The 24,892-nt window shown below is 42.9% G+C and overlaps 1 protein-coding gene across 3 annotated transcripts in view; it reads left to right on the top strand.

Moving 5' to 3' along the window:
- EXOC4 (exocyst complex component 4) overlaps window positions 1-24,892 on the top strand; it is a 611,937-nt gene that overhangs the window by 504,278 nt on the left and 82,767 nt on the right. For all 3 annotated transcript variants that reach the window (XR_010589375.1, XM_065552864.1, XM_065552860.1), the window contains 2 exons: window positions 144-280; window positions 8,547-8,702. Coding sequence is in view for 2 of the 3 variants with exons in the window: in XM_065552864.1 (XP_065408936.1) it covers window positions 144-280; window positions 8,547-8,702 (293 nt within the window). In the remaining variant the exon portion in view is untranslated. The remainder of the gene's footprint in view (window positions 1-143; window positions 281-8,546; window positions 8,703-24,892) is intronic.

Here is a 24,892-nt window from a genome sequence, read left to right as displayed (position 1 = left end):
GACTGAGAGGGGTAACACAATGGCTCCCCAGCATATTGTCACACCCATCCCTTCCGTGATCTGTGGTTCTCTTGCCTATTCTCCACATCTTCTTCCATTTGTTGTATGGAAAATGTAGTGTCACCATGCTCTTTCTTTTCCAGAGTACAGTAATTGTGGAGAAGACAGTACAGGACCTCATGAACCTGATGCATGACCTGAGTGCTTATTCAGATCAGTTTCTCAACATGGTGTGTGTGAAGCTCCAGGACTACAAGGAAACCTGCACTACTGCCTACAGGTACAGCCTAGCCCAGGGAACAAGACCTTCCTATACAATAAGGAGAATGAGCCCTACCTCACAAAATTGTTGGGGAGGATTAAGATGAAAGATGTGTAGATCTGAAGTGTTATTTTATTTCAGTATGTGCAGAATGGAGTTACTTCCTCCTGGAAAGCTTGTCTGCTTGGTTAGTGGGTGGGAGAGAAATCTGAGATAATAGCCATCCAAGAGGCTGGGAAGACCCAGTGACTTCTCACACCCATATGCATACTTTCCAAAAACACCGATGCAGGTGGTTGGTAGAATCCAAAGAAACGCGTCCTTTTTCTTAATCAGAGAGATGGAGATCAGGGAAAGAAGGGTGGAAAATGTGTGGTCTCCATAACCATCTGATCACATCAGCTCTGTTATACTTGGCTCCATGCAGTGAGAAAACAAGTTGAATCCTTTCATATTACGATTTCTCAAGATATATAGAATGAGATTTTTAAAGCCAGCTGGTTTCAGTGCCCAGTTCCTATTCATTTTAATGAATCTGGGCATCCAAGTCCCCTAAACAGCTTTGAAGTCCGTGGCTATAATATATGCACACAGTATACACAGGATTTTATTTAATATTAAAAACATTTAACATTTCTATAGCACCATTTTCCCCAAAGGATCCTAAAGTGCTTACATACAGGACTGAATTCATCCATCCCTAAGGAGCAGCCTCTTCTGGGGCTGAAGTCTAACAGCACCACCACATGGGACCTAGGCTAGGAAATAAAGGATGTGCTAGTGGTTAGTATGCTAGCCTGGGACTCAGGGGACTCTGGTTTAATTCCCTTCTCTGCCACCAACTTCCTCTGTGACCTTGGGCAAGTGGCTTAGTCTCCCCGTGTCTCGGTTCCCCCATCTGTAAAATGGGGATAAAAGCTTCACAGGGGTGTTGTGAGGATAAAAACACTAAAGACTATGAAGTGCTCAGGTACTATGGTAATGTGGGCCATATTAGTACCATATATAGTACCTTTTAAGAGCTAATTGAAGCTGGTGGTAGCAGGGAAAGTAGTAAAATCCCTTTGCATGTTTCAACCTGTAGTGTTAAGAAATTATTTCTTATTGCCTGATTTCATTTAGAAGAGAGTCATCTGGTTATGGGCTACCTATGGGAATATTATTAACACCATATACATACACGTGTGGTGTGCGTGTCTATATACATATATATTATGTATTATTACAATTAATGTTCCTTTATTATGCCTGTTTCAATAAACCTTATGGACCGAAATCAGGCAGTGGGAAGTAATTTCTTTACAGCTGTTGGTCGAATTTGATAAAGGATCTTGCTTGCTTGCTTGCTTGACACCATCCCTAGGACTGACACCTGCTGAGGAGTAATTAGGACAGCACTAATTTGGACTACCATATCCTGATTACAGCAGGAGGAAAAACAGGAAATGTTCTAGTTTTGCTGCTAGCAAATGACTGACGGAAATAGAAATCTATATACAGTTCACATGATTCAGAAGAGCATAACAGGGACAGGAGAAATTCTGCTACCCCTATTTTCATATACGTGTGTGTGAGAGAGAGTAGCTTGAGATATTGCAAAGAGATGATCAAATCCATAAGGTAGCAATGCCCCCTGCTGGGAGCTCTCATGTCGCCAAAGCTCTTGCCCTGTGAACCATGGTTTTCCCCCAAGGTTTTTGGGAAGGGCAGAGGTGAACCAACAATTAGCCTTAATGGACCCACCTTCAAACATTGGTAATATTTGGAAATATTAAGGCTAAATCTTCAACTGATGAAAATCAGCTCCTTCAAAGTCAGTGGAACTCCACCTAAGCATCTGGCCCTACAAATTTACAGCTTAAGTTGTTTAAGTGGCAGTACAATAAGGGTTAAGTCAAAGGGCTTTCTGGGAAGGAAGTTTTTGTGTGTGCATGATAGAGATGGTGGGCAGCAAATGACAGTATAAGGGAGCTACCATTTTCTTTGGAGTTCAGGGAAACCACAAATATGAACATTGCAAGTCTTACTAAGTAGTATACAGAGTGAGACGCCATGTTGACAGGCTCTTTATAAGCTAGAAAGGTAAATAATAGAAGACTTGTGCAGTTGGTTCATTAGCTTGGCTTTGTGTATGTGTGTTTCTAATAGAAAAAATAATTCAAATAGCCCATATGGTCCTCTCTAGTCACGTGGTGAATCTGCTGTGTACAGATTACCAAATGACCAATATCCTGAATCCTTTCAGCTTTAGTCATGTAATAGCTATTGTTTAATAGTGATGTTTTGGTGGTTAGGAAGAAACTTTCCCTGGATGTATAGAATCCTAACTGTACCCTGCAGCATTTCTTAAACCTTCCTTTGACGAAGCGGGTATAGAGCAGAATTGAATTGTATGGAGCACTGGACTTATTCATGGCTATTCCGAACCAGAGTGTTCTGATTTGGAGGAATGGACCCATGTTTTTCAGCTGCCCTATGACAAAGGTTGCATGAATCCTGAAAGTGAAACTCATTCTTTGGTAGAGGGGACTGATATAGACCATGTGAAATGTTCACATTGTGCCAGAAACGTGAAATCTGAGGCTTTTCCAGTTCCGTTTCAGTTTTATTTTAATTTTCCAGTGAGGACAAGAACCTAACAAGATTCAAATATGTATGTAGATATCAAGAAAACCCCATGTTGTCATAATTAAAGACAACAAACTTTGGCAGGATTATTAAGCCTTGTGCTTCAGGGTTTAAGTCAGCCCTAATGTGGGAGCCAGATTATCCCATATCCGCCTATTGTGGGGCACTGACCTCTTCCTCTAAAGCATCAGATACTGGCCACAGTCAGAGAAAGAGCATTAACCTAGCTGCACCTTGGTTCTAAGCTAATCTGGCAAGTCCTATGTTCCTTGAAAGTTTCTTAAATTTAAAATGTTCATGTTGGCAAAGGTCAGTTTTCATCCTGAAAAACGACATTTTGAAAATTCATGTTTGGATGCAAAGAGTGCATTCACGAGTGTTTCATGGAAAGCAAAATTGGGGACCGAAAAATGGCCCAGAGTGAAATTTGCGTTTTTGTTTTTTTTAATGTTGGAGTGAAATATTACTAAAAAAACATTTGCCAGCTTCCCCTGCCCTGGTATTGTGACATAGCCAGATCAATAATATGGTCTCTTGCTGAATCGAATCAGTCTTTACCAAAGGATTGTCGCTGGGCTGGGGGATATCAACAAAGAACAATATGATGTTTTAGGAACTGGAAAAGACCTAACCACATCAACGTGGCTGCCCATTTTTGTTGATTCCAATCAATCCTTCCTCTTTTAGTTCCTCACCATGTTCCTCTTTCACCACAAACCAGCTAGCTGACCTTAGCTTTTCTTGGTGATTTATCCTGTTAGAGCTGCCAGATTTCCTCTTTTAACTCTTTCAGGCAACCTGTCCTCACCCTCAGTCCCTCAGAGAGTCCTCTAATTCCCTACAAACATTTTTTCCAAAGACTGATTCCTGCTGTGCCACCAAGGCACAAAGAGACTTAGGGTATGTCTACCCTGCAATCGGGAAATGTGATTGCAACACCTGTGGACATAGCCAAGATAGCTGTGATCAAGCTAGCTCAAGTAACAATAGCAGTAAAGCCAGGGAGGCCGCTCAGCTGTGTACCCAAGGTTGTAGGTGGGCAGGTCTAGCCCATGCACCCAGCTATATCACTGCAGCTTCACTACCATTGTTACTCAAACTAGCTTTGATCTAGCTAGGACCAGAAGAATAGCTTGGGTATTTCTGCACGTGCTGCAGTCACACCTCCTAGTTGCAATGTGGACGTACCCTACGTGACTCATTCATAGTCATGCAGGAAGTCTGCAGCTGAACAGGGAATTTATCCCAGGTCTCCAGTATCTCAGGCTGGTGTCCGAACCAGCGGACATCTTCACTCCATCCTAAAGAGTGGCTGTTATTTGCTTCTTTCTCCCACTGTTTTGTATGTATGTTTTTGGCTTGTACATTGTCTATTTAGACATGTACGCTTTTCAGGGAAGGGACTTGTCTTTGGCTCGTATTGAGCACACATTAATAATAGATTCTAAACACTCACCAGCATGGACAAATCACAGCGTGGAAACGGTTATGAATCACCAATTGCTAAAGTTCGGAGTAGCTTCTACCTTGGTCCTGCAAAAGAAAATATCGTTCCCGACTGCGTTTGTCATGAAATAACTGAATCCAATTAGCCCCTCTGGCCCCCAGTTGTTTTCCTAATGAAAAGGCTTGGCACCCCAGCTGTGTCCAGAGACCATTAGCAATCACTCTGCACAACTGCTCCAAAGGGGAAACGGTGCGAATCTGTGGCTACTACCACTGGCAGATGTTTTATGAATAAAACTCGCTGAGCTATGGAGGGGTGGGCCCTTCTCAACGGTGCACCATCACCTGTTCAAGTGTTACACCTATTTTCCTGCCCCCTCCTGGGAGCTCCGTACAAACAGCCACACAGATGGCTCTGTCTGTGGCCCATTGAGCTGTGAATTAATTAGCAGATTATGGCACTGGTGATAATGATTAACCCCATTACTGTAGCAGAGTAATTGCACAGGGTTTTTTATGGTGGGAGGGGTATTTGTAAATAACTATTCTGGACTCTAGTAAAGCTTTTCATGGTGTCTTATGATGTGTTATTAAAGATCTAAGTTAGATCAACACTTGAAGTTATCATGTAGACTGAAATCCAGATGAAAGACCAAAGGAAGGGTACTGGTAAAGGGCCATGCAGTTGATGGTAGAGGCTGGATATCTGGTGAGTTACCACAGGGATTAGTGCTAGCTCTCATCCTATTTAACATCTCCACTAATGAGCGGGTAAATGGAGTAAAAACAGCAGGTCAATAAAATCAGGAGGTGTTGCACACATACATGAGAGTTCTGTTTAAAGCACCAGTTGTATATGGCCCCATGAACAGGATATAATGCAAAAGTGAAGGATACAAACTAATGCTTCTGAAGCCAGATAATCAAGAACAATAGGGAAAAGCCTCTTGAAAGGCCATGATGCTAGAAAAGAATAGACAGACAATACATTGGATCTGAGCTTGCAGTTCAGTATGGCAGTGACCAAACAAAAAAGCCCATGTGATTTTGAGCAGCTGATGTCTCACATTGTAAAGCAGACAGGTAACTGTGTCTTTCTCTGTACAGTGCTGGTGAGAATGCTCCCGAAGACTGCATTCAATCCTAGGCATCTGAAAGGATATGATAATGGTCTATAAATAATTGAAGAGTGTGAACAGTAAGGGCAGTGAGGAATTGAGGCTGTTACCAGGGATGTAACTGGGAGTAATGGAATAAAATTAAACTGAGAAAAACGTAGACATCGTATCAGGTTTTTTTTCCCCCAGAGTTAGATTTGTTCGACTGTGAAATAGACTTTCAAGGAAGTAGTAGTAGTTCCATTGCTTCAGTCATTTAAATTTTGACTGGACAAAGCACTAGCTAATATAGTATAGGGAACAGTCATCCTGCATTAGCAGGGGAAAGGGACGGAAATGACCTCATTTGCCTTTTCTGTCTCAAATGTCTAATAATAATAATTTAATAATAAATTAATAGGAAACATTGATTTCTGACTCTGTATACAATGGTGCAGCATTTTTGTTCAAGACAACTTTTCCCTGCATTTTTGCTTTGTTGTTGGGTTGTTTGTGGAGTGTTTTTGAAATCAGGTTTGAGTTAGATTCCATTTTTACCAGTGAAAAAATGCAAAGTTCCAAATAGCGGTAGGAGGCAAAATTGATATTCAGACATTGAGATCTTGTGCTGCTGAAAACAAAAGTGCTTCATTTTCTCCGTGGCAGATTAAACATGAAATATTAGGGTAGAAAAGTGAAGCTCGTCTGCAAGTATATGTGACAAGCAGCAAGCGATTCACTTTCGCAAATGGTGCGTATTTGAGAATTTAGGGTTGCCTTCTTGGTGTTGCTTGAAAGGTACAATGAGTTGATGGGTGTTCGTGGCGAGAGAAGGTAATCTGTCCCATTTAGAGGCAAATCTGTGTTGTCTCGTGATGCCTCATTGCCATTTTCACTATATTCCTTTTAGCAGCTCATAAACACTGGGTGAATTTAATTTCTTTTACCCCCTTTCCTTTACCATAACATACCTTCAATGCATTTAAAATAAGGGTGGATTTTCCACACACCATAAAGCCTCTCAAAAATCACCAGTTAGTCACTAACCCTTGGCTAATGACGCAAGTGTTTTAAGTTGGTGTTAGAGAAGGTGGGTTTTGTGTCAAGGCCATACCAGCCATTGGCAGGTCTGGGGCAAATATCCTTAGGGTTCCCATTGCACTAACTGGAAATAAGGAACATAACAGGTATACTTCTTCAGCACCTTCCGTCTTAAGGGTCTCAAAACATTTTGCAAACATTAATTAATTAGATTCTTACTACCCCTCGGGGTGGTGTGGTATTCTCATTTAGGCCCAGTGCAGGTGGGATGAAAAGCGATGAGTTGTGCTGGGAGCTGAGGGGAACTTGATTCAGCTTTAATCTGTAGCTCAACATCTCAGTAGGAGGAGGATCATGCTTAAACCCAGGTCTCTTGAGATGTTTCCTTTCTTCTCATACCCTGCCCATTTTCTGCCTACCCCATGCTCCTCAGAGTAAGAGTGAGTACACAAGGGGCTTGACTGCCACACACACTACCTTGCTGTTAACATTACTGGGACCTGCATGTAGCCTCCACATCCACAACCTGCTGCTCACCATGCATAGACTTCATAGATGGACCAACAGAAGCACAGAAAGCTTTGGGGACCTGCTTAAGGTCACACAGAAAGTCAGTGATGGAGCTGGAACACAGCCCGTGAGCCTGTGAACTCTGACTCGCGCTCCACCTCCTTTAACCACTAGAGCAGTGTTTCTCAGCTCCTTTCAAACTAGTGACCACTTCACAAGAAGTGAAGCCCACCAATGCATGGTTCTTAATTTCCTCCAACTGGGGCACTGGTGGGCAGTGGAGAACAAGTGGGGAGGTTATATGTGCTAGGTCATATGCTGCTATTCATCCCTGCGTAATTTCAGCTGGGAAAAGAGGCGCTAATCAGCACCTTTATATGAAATGTCCCTTCTGTCACCTGGAATTACCAGCATGGTTTTCAAGAGCATAGACATTCGTTATACTGCCAAAAATGTTAAACAGGAAAGTCTTTGTAATTAGAATGCAGTATAATCTTTGATTCAGGTCTACACAAAGTGTTTAGCTGATATATCTCATATTAGATGCTTCAAACAACTGGGAGTAGGATACAGAACCATTAATCTCCTAGCCACTGCCTCAGATATACTCCCAAAGCTACTACCATTGGACAACTGTCTGACAACTAGTATGAAATAAGTTGATGGTTTTCACCCAGTCCTTGCTGGACAGATACCCATATGGCATGAGGTCATGGCAGAGTTGGCACTAGTTAGCAATCTCAGCAGAAATTCCAAAGAGCAAATGAGCCATGCAGACTAAACTACCCTCTGCCCATATTAGACAAGATTAGAGATGAGCAAAAATTTTTGGTTGAATAGTAAATTTGGTGAAAATGCAGTTTGGGGTCAAATTCAGTGAATAGTTTCAGACAAATAAAAAATAAAGATTTTTTTTGAAAGTCAAAATGGTTTGTTTCAACATTTTCAAAAGACCCCTTTCAGCTTTTCGTTTTGAAACTGTGTTTTGAAATGTAACTATGTTTATTTGAAGGAAACCAGAAAAGAGTGGAAAACCTGCATCATAACAAAAAAGTGAAAAAAATTCATTTAAGGCTGACTGAAACATTTTGTTCAACCAAATTCTTTTTTGTATTTGTTTGTTTTTCTTTTGGTAAGAAAAAAACAAACACAAAAATCTGTTTGAGTTCAAAACTAACTGAATTTGGCGGGATTTTTCAGTTCAGCCACCAAAAAAAAAAAATCAACTATTCTCTCAACTCTTCATGTGGTGTAAATCAGTGTAGCACCATTAACTTCAAGGAATCTGAGGATCTTACCTCTATTGTCCCTTCAAAGAACATAATGGAAGTGCATAGGCAGGGGGCAGTGTGGAGAATCTTGCACTGCAGCTGCCCTTACTGCTGCCATCCTGTGGATAAATGGAGAGTTACACTCTTTGTTGACCTCCTCGTGGAATGTTCATTAGTACTGTACATTTTTATAATGTAAAGGAGAGAGTATCAAATATCTGTGAAGCCATTACCCACACGACAAGTAAGACTTGCCCTTTTCCTAACGTGACCATTGTTGGTTTCACTTAGGAGCATTGCTCAGTCAGATGAAAAGCTGGTTATCAGTGCATCCTGGGCAAAAGATGACGACATTACCAGGCTCTTGAAGTCTCTGCCCAACTGGATCAACATGGCCCAGCCCAAGCAACTCAGACCAAAGAGAGAAGAAGAGGAAGACTTTATAAGGTAACATATTTTTTAGTTGATATTCTAATACGCCTTGACGCTACGGTAACAACAATGGATTATAGTTATACAAATTACCTCTTTCTTTTTAAAGTTTGGCTAGTGTTTATGACCCCAGATCATAAACCACTTATGCATATGCTTAAGTCCATTCTTATTCAGCAAAGCATTTAAGCATGGACTTAAGTGCCATTTAATTCCATGAGACTTATGCCTGAGTTTAAAGTTAAGCACATGCTGAAGTGGCTTGCTGAACTGGGGTGTAACAGTACAAAGAATCCCTGTGCAACTGCCTAAAACTTGGTAATGATTCCTATTCTGTGGATTGCAGTCTTGAAGCAGGTCACCAGCAGGAATCTCATACTTCTTGATATGTTGCTGAGCTCCATCGACATGTGCTCTGCTTGCTGTGGGTGGGCAGAGAAACCTGCCCTTAGTTATCCCTTTCCTAACAGCCAGGATGGAGAGAGGAGGAAGTGGAGATCTTCCACTCCCGAGAGCCAGGCGGGAGGAAAAGAAAAGGAGTGGAATTCTATCTCTGCTGGGAGCCCTTTGAACCATGACAGGAACTGGCACAAAGGGAGCTTTGGGTTCATGGGAAACGAAAGGGGCGATGGTGGTCACAGGACATTGGGGGTCACTGAAAGGGAAAGCTGAGAACAAGTGGGGATGGAGCTGCAATGAGGGCCAGTCCGTTACAGAATGGATTATGGATGGATGTGTCTACCTGGAATCAAAGGTGTGATTGCAGCTTCGGTAGGCATAGCCGCATTAGCTTCAATCTAGCTAAAATAGCAATGAAGGCACAGCAGCACAGGCTTGCATGCCTGCCCAGAACCCTGCGTATTCACTCATGTTGCTAGCCTGCTTCTGGTTCCATGCCACAGTGTCTTCTCCACTATTTTCAGCCACGCTACCTGGGTTGCAATCACACCTCCAATTTCAATGTAAACATATCCTAAGACTCTTCCCAGCTACTAGCAAACCTCAATGGGAATCTTTGGAAGAGCACCTAAACCCAAACAGCATGGTGGTTTTTATCTTCCATATTAACACGAACCAAAACATGTAACGTTCCAAACTATTTAAAAGACAAATGATCAGATTGCTTCACAGTGAACAACAGTCAGTGTCTATGAATCATTGGCTTATGCTGAAGAAGCTAGTCATCTTTACATTTCTGGTTAGCCACAAGCCTGTGCTTTCCCATCACTGTTCATCATTTCTTTGATTGGCATTTAGCTATAATATTGTAAGAGCAAGTGAAGCTGTTTAAAATTAATCTAATTCACCCAAATTATCTTTTTACTTATTCAGTGAATGCAAGAACGATAAAATAAAGATGATGCAGTTTAGAGAAAGGAATGATTAACAACGTAAATCACGGGTAGTTGAAGAACTGTTTGCTCATGCTGTATTGGTGTCAGTATATTTTAAAAATTCTGTTTGATATTTGGGAGTCTGGGAGAGAAAAGCATATATTGCTTGTGAAGTAAACTTGCAATTCTTATGGTTTTAGCCTTCATGAATTATCCCTCCTTTCCCACAGCTAAAGTTAAAGCTGGTCTTTACATCTTTCCTTTCCTTCCACTATTTGGTTTTCTTATGGCTAATGCTGGATCATACCGATCGAAGTTAAAGTCTTAGGATAAAATCCTGGCCACATTGAAATGAGTGGCAAAATTTTCATCAGCTTCAATGGTGCCCCCAAGATTTCAACCTTAATGTCAGTTTTTTTTTCTTATTTTTTAATTTTACTATCCATTGATTGACATTTCTTCATAAGCAATGTGACTTATAAACTTTCCTTAGGAAGCTATTCGATGTCTAATTTCTCCTGGAAGCTGGAAAATAGCATTTAATTCTTTCTCCAGTTTTTGTCTTATTTTCCCATTTAGCTAATTGCTGTCATCATTACTCTGAGAGCTCAAGTTAATGTGTTTTTTTGCTTCTGTCATTGTTTACACCTTGGTAGCATCGATATATGAGAGCAACTCTGGGAATAACATTCACTGTCTAATTGTTGCCGCAGAGCTAGGGGGAAACAATACATTGTTTTTATGGGTCCCACAGAAATTCAGGTGGAGGTTAATTTCTCACTGACTCATGAGCCTGCTAGGTCCAATTGTTTGTTATCTAATCATCCAAGGTATTTTAAAGATGCATATTACCTTGCTATTTAACCGTCTTCATGTATTGGTACGACAAGGTGCACAGACCTTCTTCCTGAGCTAGCAGGGAAAGAGTTAAGCCTGGGAAAGGCACAGCTGGGGTGCACCAAGGGCAGTAGCACTAAGGGGGGGCAGAGTCAGCAGGGAGGAAGGGGATGTGTCTCTCTCACTCTGTCTAGGACGGCAGCAGTGGGAAGACAGCAGAGACTAAGGTGTGTGATAGGAAGAGTTTCTCCTGTGAAACTCTCCATGGGATGTTAGGACTATGTTAGCAGTAAAGGGAGCAAGCACTGGGGAGGGGGCTGGGTGGACTATTGGAGCCTGGAAAAAGACTTGTGTGGAGTTGAATGTTTTGCTAATAAATCAGATCCCAGAGATCTGATTTGAAACACCCTCCACCCCCCATCCCTGCTGTGTAGCATTTTGATTGAAAGGAAAGAAACTGAAGCAAGGCAGTGCCAGGCACCCAGTCTGGGGAGGGAGCAACACCTTGCCACAGTTGTACTTAAACTATTTGACAATATCCCTTTAAGTATATTAATTCAGTTATGTTCTGTAGTTTTAACACTAGTCTTTGGAGGATGGCGGGGTGGGGAGTACTGTTAATTTTTTTCTTTTCCTTAGGTTTCCTGTGACTCATTAGCTTAATTAGAGTGAAGAATCAAAATAGTGTCGTTACAAAAACCTCATGCATATCTCTGTTAACAGTGATTGATTCTGTTGTCTTTAACCTGCCACTATCTCTGTTGTGATTAGATGTCAAAAGTCAGGGTAGGGAGTGGGTGAATCTCCCCATTAATATTCTTGTGTGGTTGGATAGACAAAAGGGACCTGATTGAGCATATTATAGTAGTTTGGAACTTGGCAAGGACAGGAAGGAAAGAACAGTCGTGCCTCTCCTGATATAATTAGTTTTTGAAGCTGGGAAGGCTATTTGGCACTTGGCTGGATGTGAAATAAAGTGCCCTTCTTGCTGTATAAAGGTTAGCATTCGGTTCATTACTGAATCGGGCACGTTAGAGATAAAAACCAAAAATGTATTATTTCCAGGCTTAACTTTGAGTGGAAAGAATAGAAAAGAATGTTAGATCTGACCACTGGCAAATCACAGCAAACCCCCTGGTCTTCTGTGTTGCAGCTGCTCTGTAGCAGAAAAGGTGGCAAGGGCACTACATTAAAGAGGCAACGCGTATTAGGAGAGCTGTGAAAAAGAAAGCAGCACCCGTGTTGCTCATCCCAGCATCCTGGGAGTTCACAGGGTGAAAATCATTTCGCTGCAAACCTCAAGCTGAGCTGTGTTTGAGGAGCTCTCCAGGATGGAGATGGTGATAGAGCAGAATGTATTTGGCTGCAGAGCTCAAGTAACACATCTGCTGGTACAATAAGGATAATTGGGTGACTTGAACTCCTCCCAATATGGTCTTGTTTTGGTGTCGGAACTCCTAACTTTGCACCAGATTCTCAGACTGAAGTCGATGGTGCTGTGCCGGTTTCCACCAGCTGAGAATCTGGCCCTTCTTATTGTGATGGTTAATGGTATTGGGATCTGATTTATAGCTTTGTACTAAATTTGTAGTGCCAGATTCTGCCGTTCTTACTCTGGCCAAGTAGTGCCTTACTTCCCAAGTTGCCCTTTTCATTTCATGACGGCTACTCACTGAATAAGGCACTACTCAATGTGAGTAAGGGAGAATCTGATCCTTTATGAGCCCATCTGATCACTCTGTGTATCGTTTCTGTGTGAATAAATTGCATCTTTACTTTGGGGAAATCTGTCCTACAGTGCCCATGCGCTCAGCTCCCAGCATCTGTAAAATCAGAATGCTGAGGAGGGGGTGTTACTGGTGTACTGGAGCATCACTCATAAAGGGCAGCGCTAAGGATGCGTTGCAGGGATGGCATGAACCATAACTCTGTATATTATGGTTTTCAGAGGTTTGAGGTTAGCTGAACACAATGTTCCAAAAGGGCACAAGGTACCACCAAGCTAACTCCGTGTTAACAAAGATTTTGGGCATTTGGTTTGTTCTCTGCAAGTATGTCTCTGCATCCCCATGTACCACCACCCAACTCTCCCCCTCCACTGCCTCTGGCTCCTTGGCAATGATTATCCAGCCCACAGAATGCACTGGCCGCATGTTAGTCACTTCACTGCCCCTGTATCATTTCCTGTCTCTCTGCTTGTCCACCACAGCCCAGTTCTCCCTCCTCAGCCTCCTCCTTATAGAGAGGTGGGTGTTAGAATGGGACCTGCAGGTTAAGGAGCTGGGGAAAGGATGCAGGAAGAGTCCGGAGACTAGCATGGAGTAAGTAGAGGCATTTTTCAGATGGGGAGACAGACCTGGGGGTGGGGGGAATTTGGGGGCACAGAGCTGAAGCCCCCAACAACCCTCACTCTGCATCTCTGACCCTCTCCTTTCTACACCACTCTTCATTGTACTGCTTCAACACCCCACGCACATTCCCCACTGTGCCCAGTGTGGTTTTACTGGTCCCAAAGGTGTTACACCACCACTGCTCTGACACTGCTCCAGCATTCCCTCCATCACACCCATTACTCTGACCGCCCACATGCTCCCGCTGCTCTGAGCCCCCTACTCTCACACCAGCTCCATCCTCCTCCTTGCCACCCCATGCCCCTGGTAAGCTTGGACGGGCAATGGGAGGTGGGGAGTTGGTGGGACTGTGAGAAGTGCATGTACAAGCTGGAGGCAGGAGGGGGGAGGAGAGTGGAGATCCAGAGTGCTTACTGGAGTATTTCATCTTCTGTCTATTTAATTAATGCTAATTTCCTGGACTCTGCTTCTAAAGTAAAATCTGCGTCTGCCTCTGGTTTTCTAGAGCACTTTGAAATATTACTTTTAGACTGGACATTTTTGTCTCCGGGCAAAACAAGGAACATTTACCCCACACATCCTCTGAAAACTGCTAATGGGGGCGGGGCTCACATGGCCACAGCTATCACCTCGAGCCACCCAGTTACCATGAGAGTCTGCAAATCCTTTCACTGTCAGCAGAGCCCTAGTCTTGCTGCATATGAGCATTTCATTCTTTTTGACTTGAACTACTGATGCTCTGGAGTTCCTAATTAACCCCGAATAACGTATTTAGTATAACACAAACACACACACGTACCCCAAAGGGGCAAGGGGTGTTATGTAGTAGCTGAGAGAAATCCCAAGCGGCTGAGATCAGTTTGGGGATGATTAGAGCTATAGTTTGAGCCCAGGTGTGTGCAAAACAAAAAAAATTAGAACACAGGTGATTTTTGTAAGCACATATTGGAGAGGCCCCACATTTGGACCACTAACCCTACCCCACACCTCCCATGAGGCAGAGCAAATTTCAAGACAATGTGAGCTATTGTGTGGCTTTTAGAGCACTTAGAATAGTAGACTTTTAAACTCTCAATCTTAATTGACTCTCAATCTTAATTATAACAGAGCTCCTGCTCCACTATCATATTTATATACAAACATACATCTGCAATTTGTTATTACTATAGATGTTTAAAATGCTAACAGTCCTGAATGTAGCCATCTTAAATTGACTGATTTCTTAAGAGTTGTGGTGGAGGTGGATCTCGAAGAGTAGTGGTCATTAATATCTTTACCAGTGCAAGCTGAGTTAATGATGAAGATACTCAAACCTCATGCCAGCAAAAAGTCAAGGAAGAAATCTCTTCTCCTATTTCCTCCTCTCATCCGTGTGCAACATGCACGCTTGGCGATGTTTAGTTATTGATGTTTCCTTCTTCTGAAGTATCAGGCCCATGCTAGGGGCAGAATGCTAGATTTAGCTGGACCAGTCCTGAACCAGAATGTCAGAAATCAAGTGACTTTCTGACACAACCATCTGCTGTGGTGCAGCGGGAGGGAGGATGGCAGACTAAATGGACTAATGACAATTCCTGTGTGCCTAAAGTGACAACTGTACTAAAATTGGCATTTAAGGGCCTTTTTGGTGGTGCTGAAAAGTGACCTTTGTGATTACGCAGTGTGGAATCAGGACAAATCTAGGAATCCGACTTCGGGGTGGGTTAGGGTTCTTTCCTCACACCAGTTAGACTCACTGACTGATCCCAGACATGAAGAGCTCTGTGTAAGCTCGAAAGCTTGTCTCTCTCACCAACAGAAGTTGGTCCAATAAACGATATTACCTCACCCGCCTTGCCTGAGCTCAGGCTGAGGCCCTCCTGCTTGCTAGGCAGTGTGCAGCCGAGGTCTATCATGGCTGCAAGTTGTCACCATCTGATGCCTGTTGAGTGGCCTATGTGAAATTAGTTTGTGGATTTCTGTCCAATCCCCGTGGAAAACATCTACATCAGAAAAATCCCCTTGTTGGGAATCTCAGCAGTGAGGCCTAGAACTAAATGGGCACTGGAAGCCTGAGCTCCTCTTCAACGTCAGGGGACAGTCCCTCCATTTGAAGCACAGAGGTGCGACAGTTTGTTTGTGCTGCACTTGTTCTGTGATTGCAGAGAAGTGGCTTTTCCTTTCCTGTTTCTGTGGATTACATAGACTCATGATTCAACCCTCAGAGAAATGGCTGAGGCATGAGGAAATTTAACACCCACTTTCAGATTCGTTACTCCTGCAAGATGCATCCTCCATTGAAATGAACTTAGCAACAGTCCTGGCACTCTGCTAAGCCTTGTTACTGTTACACAGCATACTGCAAGACATTGCTAATACACAATGGTACATTAGGCAACATAATTGAAACTGAATTAGACTGGTCCAGGAAATGAACAAAGAACAACATGTGATGCATTATCCTTCTTATTTTATTATTTTACGAATAAGTTAGTGATCCACTGTCTTATGATCCTGTGACCCCTTAGATGTGTAGCTGTCCAGTGCTGATCTTGCTCTTCTCTCTTACAGATCCCTGGGATCAAGTGAGATATTTGTTTCAAATCTCAGTGACCCTCCAAGTTAGGTCAGTGTTAGAGAGGGCTAGATGCGCAGTGCTGTAAAGCAGCATAGCTTTGTTGGTTTTTTTCGACTGTGTTGCTGTGTGGAAGTTCAGAGAAATGTCCTCACAAGTTGAATCTTTGCAGCGGCGACTCCAGGCACCAGCGCACCAAGCGCGTGCCTGGGGCGGCAAGCCGCAGGGGGTGCCTTGCCAGTCCCTCTGAGGGCAACAGTCAGGCAGCCTTCGGTGGCATGCCTGCGGGAGGTCCGCCGGTCCCACGGATTTGGCGGCAATTTGACGGCGGGTATGCCGAAGCCGCGGGACCAGCGGACCTCCCACAGGCAATCCGCGGGACCGGGGACCTCCCGCAGGCAAGCCGCCGAGGGCAGCCTGCCTGCCATGCTTGGGGCGGCAAAAAAGCTAGAGCCGCCCCTGAATCTTAGCGACTACTTTGCAACAAATGAGACCACAAATTCTGTTAAAGGTTATTGAATTTGCTTTTATTGGTCTTGTTGCAGAGCGTCATGTTAGAGTGATTCCTTTGGCAGATAACACCCACTCTTGTTGGTCTTTGTTTTGGTGCTTGGACAATATCTTGATGATCCTCAGACCACGTTTGGAACAGAGAAGGCAATTGAAGTGAAGCCGTGGCCATTTTTCTAAATTCTTTTTGATAAACAAGAACAATATTTTTTGTAGGATTTTTGGTTTGTTTCTTTCAATTCAAGTGAAAGGTGTCTGCTTTGGTAACTTTTGTATAAAGCTTTTAAATGTAGTCTCCAAGTCTCAGCCAGAGCTAAGCTAGAAGGTTGACTTTGTGGCTAAAGAATAGAGCTATATGTCAGGAAATCGAAGTTCTATTCTGCACTTGCTGTGTGATTTTAGGCCATTTCCTATACAGTTGGCCAGCGGGGGAATCCCGGCCTTCCGTCTAACTAGCTTGCTGAGGAAACGATGGGGCATCTTTTTCAACACACAAAGGAAATCCTTCTTTCTCACTGGTGTACCATATACACTGCAAGAATTGAGTGGTATCGGGAATGCCGGCAAGCATAGCAATTATAAATGTATATTTCCTCTGAGGCAGCGCAGTCTCATTGGTTTAACTCAGAGCTGGGATCCAGAAACTCTTGTGCTCTTACATCTGCTCTGACACTTATGTGCTATGTGGTCTTGGGCAAGTCACTTAACCGCTCTGTGCCACAGTTTCACCATCTGTCAGATGGGGAAATACCTACCACAGGGGTTCTGAAGAATAATTAGTATTTGCCACCTAAGTGATAAGTATTATTATTCTATATTATGCTTCCCACGGGTCACCGCACATACGTTCACCTCTTGTCTGGCCCCTGATATTCTGGACCACTGGCTACAAGCTCCGCACAGTGCTATTAGCTGAAGTTTGAATTCATTGTGCTGCCTGTCAGCTACGAGCGTCTGACTCTCACTCTGAAAAACCAGCCCTTGAGGAGCTGCTGCGAAGCACAGTGTGGGAAATGACAAAAGGGACTTTGTCAGAATGGTAAATTTGCTCCTGAGGGAATTTCCAAAGAGGTTTTTTTTTCCTCTCCCCCTGTAATTTTTCCCTTGGGGGGCGAGAGAGGGAAAAGGGGAGGGCGACACTCAAATGGCCCCTCTTGTTCACACAGCTCCCTGGACACATTCTCCCAGTGAACTGATTCATATTCATCATTTGCTGAAGGAATAATTGAAGCTAATTTCTTGGCCATGAAAAGGAAGAGTAGCAGTAAGTGAATGTAAAGCTGTTGCCAAGGGCACATAGGAGGCCTCATTCCGTCGCTGTTTTGTATTGATGTGGACACGTAGCAAAGGTGATCTTGATTCGTCGTGTCTGCCCTTCATTGGCCCTTATTTTTAAGCACACTTGTTTTCCTTTCACTGTGTAAGTATTAAAGTAAGAGAGAGGGAAGCCTCGTGTCACCATCAAATCACGTATTTCCAGTCTAAGTCAATGTGTGTTTTAATTTTATTAACATCTCATCCCCTGAAAAACATAACCATTGCTTCTCCGGAAGAGGAGAGAGAACCCATTCTTTCTGCTGGATATTCATTTTAGGTGCGGGGCACTGTCTTCCGCTGTGCGTCCCTGTGTGTGCAATGCTAAGAACATGCTATGCATGTTACAGAGTATCCAATAAAATAGAACCGATCTAAAGCCAATCCTGGTATTAGAGAGAGAATATTACAGAAATAGAGATGACACAGCAGAGGGGAACAGAATGATACTTAGACAAGTGATATTTTTGTTAGTCAGATGACTTAATCAGACCAGACCTGCATTCTTTGGCAAAAAGGAGATTAAGAGTAGACCCTATTGACCCACACGCAAATCCTCATGGGAAACAAGAAGATAAAAACACAATGAGGCTATTGGAGCTAGTGTCAAATACAAGAATAAGGAAAAATCTCCAATGAAGGAACAGCTGGATACTGAAGAAATGCACTTGGGTTTTCTTTACACATTGTGTAGCTGATATGTAATAATTCTCTCGCTCTCTTGTGTGTGTGTATGTGCACGCACACCTCTCAATACAGTGAGGAATTCACTATTATTAACGTTCCACAAAACACTCCATTACAAACCTGTTGTTTTTCATGTTTCTAGCTTTCTTAAATATTCACCTTTTGGGGCTGGAATTTTTCATGTTAAGTATCTGCCACAAATTGTATTTTGTTGTTGTTGTTGTAAACTTGAACAAAATCCTTTCCTTTAAAAAAAACAAAGCAAAAAAACCTTACATTCAAAAATTTATGCTAATGCAACATTAAGGCTGCTGAGTTGGGCACTCAGTAAAGGAAATTCAAGAGTTAAGGCGAAATGTGCCACCTTAACTCTGCCCCTGGTGATGTATATGACAATACATTTCCCAAATTCATGCTCATCTGGTATCTCAGGCATATGTTTATATATAAACTTCAGAAGGAAAATGTATTGTTTGAGAAACAGTATGTAATGGCGTATCTGAAGACACTATCATAATACACATGGAGGGTCAGAGTGAAGGTTGCATGTTCAGTCTTAACTTCAGTATTTCCTTACTTTTAAGTGCTTAGCTGGGCAGACATAATATTCCATTATTGTAAAGGGGGAGGAATTATAGGGGATTGCATTTAATATGTATTGTGAAACTTGCCCTAAGCAGCCACCCAAAAGACCAGCAAAAGTAAGTTGCCTCATAAAGCTGAGAGTTAACTGAAGGTAAAAAAAACCCCAAACCCACTCTGGGGATCCTTGGGGATACTTTGAAGTGGTCTTTTAAGACAGAGTTGCTTGTTGAAGGTTATCTTCATTGCCGATTTCAGTGTGTGTGTAATGATGGAATTGTGAGCTTGGATTTCTGCTGCCAAATAGATACATTTGGGAAAACAAGTGAACATATTTGCTGTACTTTCGCTATAAATTCCTACTAAACCATTGTTCTCTTAGAATAAATGACTGTTTCCCATACATGCCAATAGTAATTTAGCAGCATAATTTCATTGAAAGGGACACATTTGTTCCCACCCCGTGTTAAAAATAATAAATATGCAGTAGTGTGGGATGTAGATTTTTATTGACCTGAGTTTGGGATGATTATATGATTCATGTAATGGCTGTGCAGGTCACCCCAAACAAATGCCAATAAAATTTTGTTCTTTGCTTTTTGTGTTGTAGAAACTGTTTTGGGAAAGAGTTGGAGTTCTTTGGGTACAAATTATATTGTCATCACTGTTTTAGGTAATGGCAAGCTAGTGTTTCGTAATCCAACAGTTCAAACTGCGATCTGTGAAGAACTGCATAGTTACGTTGTACTAACTCCGCTCCTTGTTTCCAGCTGCTAAACCAAGTTAAAAGAAGCTAAAAATACATGAAGTGTTTCCGCTTATTACTTTTTCATGTAAAAAAATTGCTGTAGTTGCAATAGGGATGTTATTCAGTTCATAGATCCTAAGGTCGGAAGAGACCACTGTGATCATCTTGTCTGACCTCCTGTTCAGCACAGGCCATAGAACTTCCCCAAAATAATTCCTAGAGCAGATCTTTTTGAAAAACATCCAATCTTCATTTAAAATTTCCCAGTGATAGAGAATCCACCACGATCTTTGGAAAATTGTTGGTTAATCTCTCTCACCATTAAATATTTGTCTAGCTTCAACTTCCTGCCATTGCCAGGGAGGCAAATGATGGTCCATATGGGAGAGGAGAAGGTGTCCATGAGACATACCCAATATTAAGATGTGGTACGCTCCAGAAGACATTGTACGGACATCTGTACTAGCTACCAAGGCAGAGCTGAAATGAGATATTTCCTTGCTGTTTGACAAGTTGCTTACGTGTACCCTACAGAGTACAGTTAGGGCGCTAGCTTGGGACTCAGGAGATATGGGTTCTATTCCCGGCTGTGCCTCTAGACACCCTGTGTTACTTTGTGCAAATCATTTAGTCTCTCTGTGCCTTGGTTCTCAATCTGCAAAGCAGCTGTTCTCTACCCCACAGGGGTGCCGAGAGGATAAACGTATTAATGATTGGGAGGTACTCAGATGCTGGGGTAACGGGACGGGGGGCATAGAAATACCTAAGATGGAGACAATGATATGACATAATTTTTAACTGTCTGCCCTTATGATCAATCTTGTTGGATCTCTTTCTCTGTCAGCCATGAAAGTGTATTGGTTGGGGAGCACAGCTGGTGTGGTAAATGTAAGTACTATTATGACAACTTCCAGGAATCTATTAGCAATGCCCAGCCTTTCCATAGGAGGAGCCTGGGGGGATTTAATCAATTCCAAACAGCCATGAGACTGATTAAAATCAGTCACATGCTGTAGAGAAAAAAGGAGCCAAATTCAACCCTGGTGTATTTCCGCTGAAGTCAAAGGCGTCCCGTTACCTCCCAGTCTTCAGCATTAGCCATCAGGTGCTACTTCCTCCCAGAACCATGCTGTCAGAGATAACAGCTCTACAGCACCACCTTGAGGGATGGAATGGGCACATATTTCTTCACATTCTCAAGCAAAATCCCTGAAAATGAAGGGGTTTGGGGTTTTTTTTTTTTAATTTTAATTAAATGTTTAAAATTTTAAACCCCATTCAGATTTATATGCAGGAGCGGCGCCAGGGTCTTTGCCACCCTAGGCAGCAGCACTCCTCATCTGAGCATTCGGCGGCGGGGGTCCTTCCGCGCCGCGTCTTCGGGGCACTTTGGCGGCGGGTCCCAGGGCAAGTGAAGGACCCGCCGCTGAATTTCCGCCGAAGACCCGGAGCGGAAGGACCCCCCCGCCGCCGAATTTCCGCCGAGGATGGCAGAGACCACATACGGACTTTGGAGGCCAGGCTAGCGGAACTAGAGGAGCTAAGGGAAGCAGAGAGGTATGTTGATGAGGCTTTCCGGGACACTGTAGAATTGTCCCACCTCCGATCAGACAGCCGCTGTGCTGTTGAGGAGGATGAAAGGCCCAGGGAAGCAGAGCAGTCAACGGGAGCAGAGGGAAACCTTCCCATAGTTGGGACCCTCCTGCCAGACGGTGCTGGGGTTGCCTCTCGCACTGAGGTTACCTCTCCGGGGGAGGGAACTCCAGTTGCTAGGAAAAGGCAGGTGTTAGTAATGGGAGATTTGATCATTAGAAATGTAGATAGCTGGGTTTGTGATGACCGGGAGAACCGCATGGTGCGAAGGTTGCGGATCTCTTGAGGCATCTAGACAGACTTATGTGTAGTGCTGGGGAGGAGCCAGTGGTCATGGTACATGTAGGTACCAATGACATAGGGAAGGGTCGGAGAGACGTCCTGGAGGCCAAATTTAGGCTGTTAGGGAAGAGACTGAAATCCAGGACCTCTATGGTGGCATTCTCAGAAATGCTCCCAGTTCCACGCGCAGGGCCAGGTAGGCAGGCAGAGCTTCAGAGTCTCAATGCGTGGATGAGACAGACGATGGTGTAGAGAGGAGGGGTTTACATTCATTAGGAACTGGGGAAACTTTTGGGATGGGGGGAGCCTATACAGGAGAGATGGGCTCCACCTAAACCAAAGTGGAACCAGACTGCTGGCACTAAACATTAAAAAGGTTGTAGAGCAGTTTTTAAACTAGGAGATGGGGGAAAGCCGACTGCTGCAGAGGAGCATGTGGATCGGACAGAGACTTCTCTTAGGAGAGCGTCTAATGATAGAGAATCTCCAGGTTATAGTCAGGAGCAGAGGATGGAAGAGGATAAAGTAGGGGCCAGATCAGATGATAGATTCATTTTTATGTGAATGTTTAACACATCAGAAAGGGGCAGACAAATAAACAGTGACAAGTTTTTAAAGTGCTTGTACACAAATGCTAGAAGTCTAAATAATAAGATGGGTGAACTAGAGTGCCTCGTGATAAAGGAGGATATTGCTATAATAAGCATCACAGAAACCTGGTGGACTGAGAGCAATCAATGGGACACAATCATTCCGGGGTACAAAATATATCGGAAGGACAGAACAGGTCATGCAGGGGGGGGGGGAGTGGCACTATATGTGAAAGAAAAAGTAGAATCAAAAGAAGTAAAAATCTTAAGTGAATCCACATGTTCCATAGAATCTCTATGGATAGAAGTTTCATGCTCTAATAAGAATATAACATTAGGGATCTATTATAGACCACCTGACCAGGACGGTGATAGTGATGATGAAATGCTAAGGGAAATTAGAGAGGCTATCAAAATTAAGAACCCAATAATAGTGGGGGATTTCAATTATCCCCATATTGACTGGGAACATTTCACTTCAGGACGAAATGCAGAGATAAAATTTCTTGATACGTTAAATGACTGCTTTATGGAGCAGCTGGTACAGGAACCCACAAGGGGAGAGGCAACTCTAGATTTAGTCCTGAGTGGAGCGCAGGAGCTGGTCCAAGAGGTAACTATAACAGGACCGCTTGGAAATAGTGACCATAATACAATAGCATTCAACATCCCTGTGGTGGGAAGAACATCTCAACAGCCCAACACTGTGGCATTTAATTTCAAAAGGAGGAACTATGCAAAAATGAGGGGGTTAGTTAAACAGAAGTTAAAAACTACAGTGACTAAAGTATCAGAGGGGTAGCCGTGTTTGTCTGAATCTGTAAAAAGCAACAGAGGGTCCTGTGGCACCTTTGAGACTAACAGAAGTATTGGGAGCATAAGCTTTCGTGGGTAAGAACCTCACTTCTTCAGATGCAAGTGAGAAGTGAAATCCCTGCAAGCTGCATGGGCGCTTTTTAAAGACACCATAATAGTGGCCCAACTTCAATGTATACCCCAAATTAAGAAACACAGTAAAAGAACTAAAAAAGAGCCACCGTGGCTTAACAATCATGTAAAAGAAGCAGTGAGAGATAAAAAGACTTCCTTTAAAAAGTGGAAGTCAAATCCTAGTGAGGCAAATAGAAAGGAGCATAAACGCTGCCAAATTAAGTGCAAGAATGTAATAAGAAAAGCCAAAGAGGAGTTTGAAGAACGGCTAGCCAAAAACTCCAAAGGTAATAACAAAATGTTTTTTAAGTACATCAGAAGCAGGAAGCCTGCTAAACAACCAGTGGGGCCCCTTGATGATCGAGATACAAAAGGAGCGCTTAAAGACGATAAAGTCATTGCGGAGAAACTAAATGGATTCTTTGCTCAGTCTTCACAGCTGAGGATGTTAGGGAGATTCCCAAACCTGAGCTGGCTTTTGTAGGTGATAAATCTGAGGAACTGTCATGGATTGAAGTGTCACTAGAGGAGGTTTTGGAATTAATTGATAAACTTAACATTAACAAGTCACTGGGGCCAGATGGCATTCACCCAAAAGTTCTGAAAGAACTCAAATATGAAGTTTCGGAACTATTAACTAAGGTTTGTAACCTGTCCTTTAAATCGGCTTCTGTACCCAATGACTGGAAGTTAGCTAATGTAACACCAATATTCAAAAAGGGCTCTAGAGGTGATCCCGGCAATTACAGACCGGTAAGTCTAACGTCGGTACCGGGCAAATTAGTCGAAACAATAGTTAAGAATAAAATTGTCAGACACATAGAAAAACATAAACTGTTGAGCAATAGTCAACATGGTTTCTGTAAAGGGAAATCGTGTCTTACTAATCTATTAGAGTTCTTTGAAGGGGTCAACAAACATGTGGACAAGGGGGATCCAGTGGACATAGTGTACTTAGATTTCCAGAAAGCCTTTGACAAGGTCCCTCACCAAAGGCTCTTAAGTAAAGTAAGTTGTCATGGGATAAAAGGGAAGGTCCTTTCATGGATTGAGAACCAGTTAAAAGACCGGGAACAAAGGGTAGGAATTAATGGTAAATTCTCAGAATGGAGAGGGGTAACTAGTGGTGTTCCCCAAGGGTCAGTCCTCGGACCAATCCCATTCAACTTATTTATAAATGATCTGGAGAAAGGGGTAAACAGTGAGGTGGCAAAGTTTACAGATGATACTAAACTGCTCAAGATAGTTGAGACCAAAGCAGACCTTGACAAACTTCAAAAAGATCTCACAAAACTAAGTGATTGGGCAACAAAATGGCAAATGAAATTTTATGTGGATAAATGTAAAGTAATGCACATTGGAAAAAATAACCCCAACTATACATACAATGTGAACGGGGCTAATTTAGCTACAAGTCAGGAAAAAGATCTTGGAGTCATTGTGGATAGTTCTCTGAAGATGTCCGCGCAGTGTGCAGAGGCGGTCAAAAAAGCAAACAGGATGTTAGGGATCATTAAAAAGGGGATAGAGAATAAGACTGAGAATATATTATTGCCCTTATATAAATCGATGGTACACCCACATCTCGAATACTGCGTACAGATGTGGTCTCCTCATCTCAAAAAAGATATACTGGCACTAGAAAAGGTTCAGAAAAGGGCAACTAAAATGATTAGGGATTTGGAACGGGTCCCATATGAGGAGAGATTAAAGAGGCTAGGACTCTTCAGCTTGGAAAAGAGGAGACTAGGGGGGGATATGATAGAGGTATATAAAATCATGAGTGATGTGGAGAAAGTGGATAAGGAAAAGTTATTTACTTATTCCCATAATACAAGAACTAGGAGTCATCAAATGAAATTAATGGGCAGCAGGTTTAAAACAAATACAAGG

Source organism: Chrysemys picta, chromosome 1 (genome assembly GCF_011386835.1).
Source record: "Chrysemys picta bellii isolate R12L10 chromosome 1, ASM1138683v2, whole genome shotgun sequence".
Lineage (NCBI taxonomy): Eukaryota > Metazoa > Chordata > Testudines > Emydidae > Chrysemys > Chrysemys picta.
Note: the sequence above shows the minus strand (reverse complement) of the source record. Positions and strands in the feature narration are given on the sequence as shown.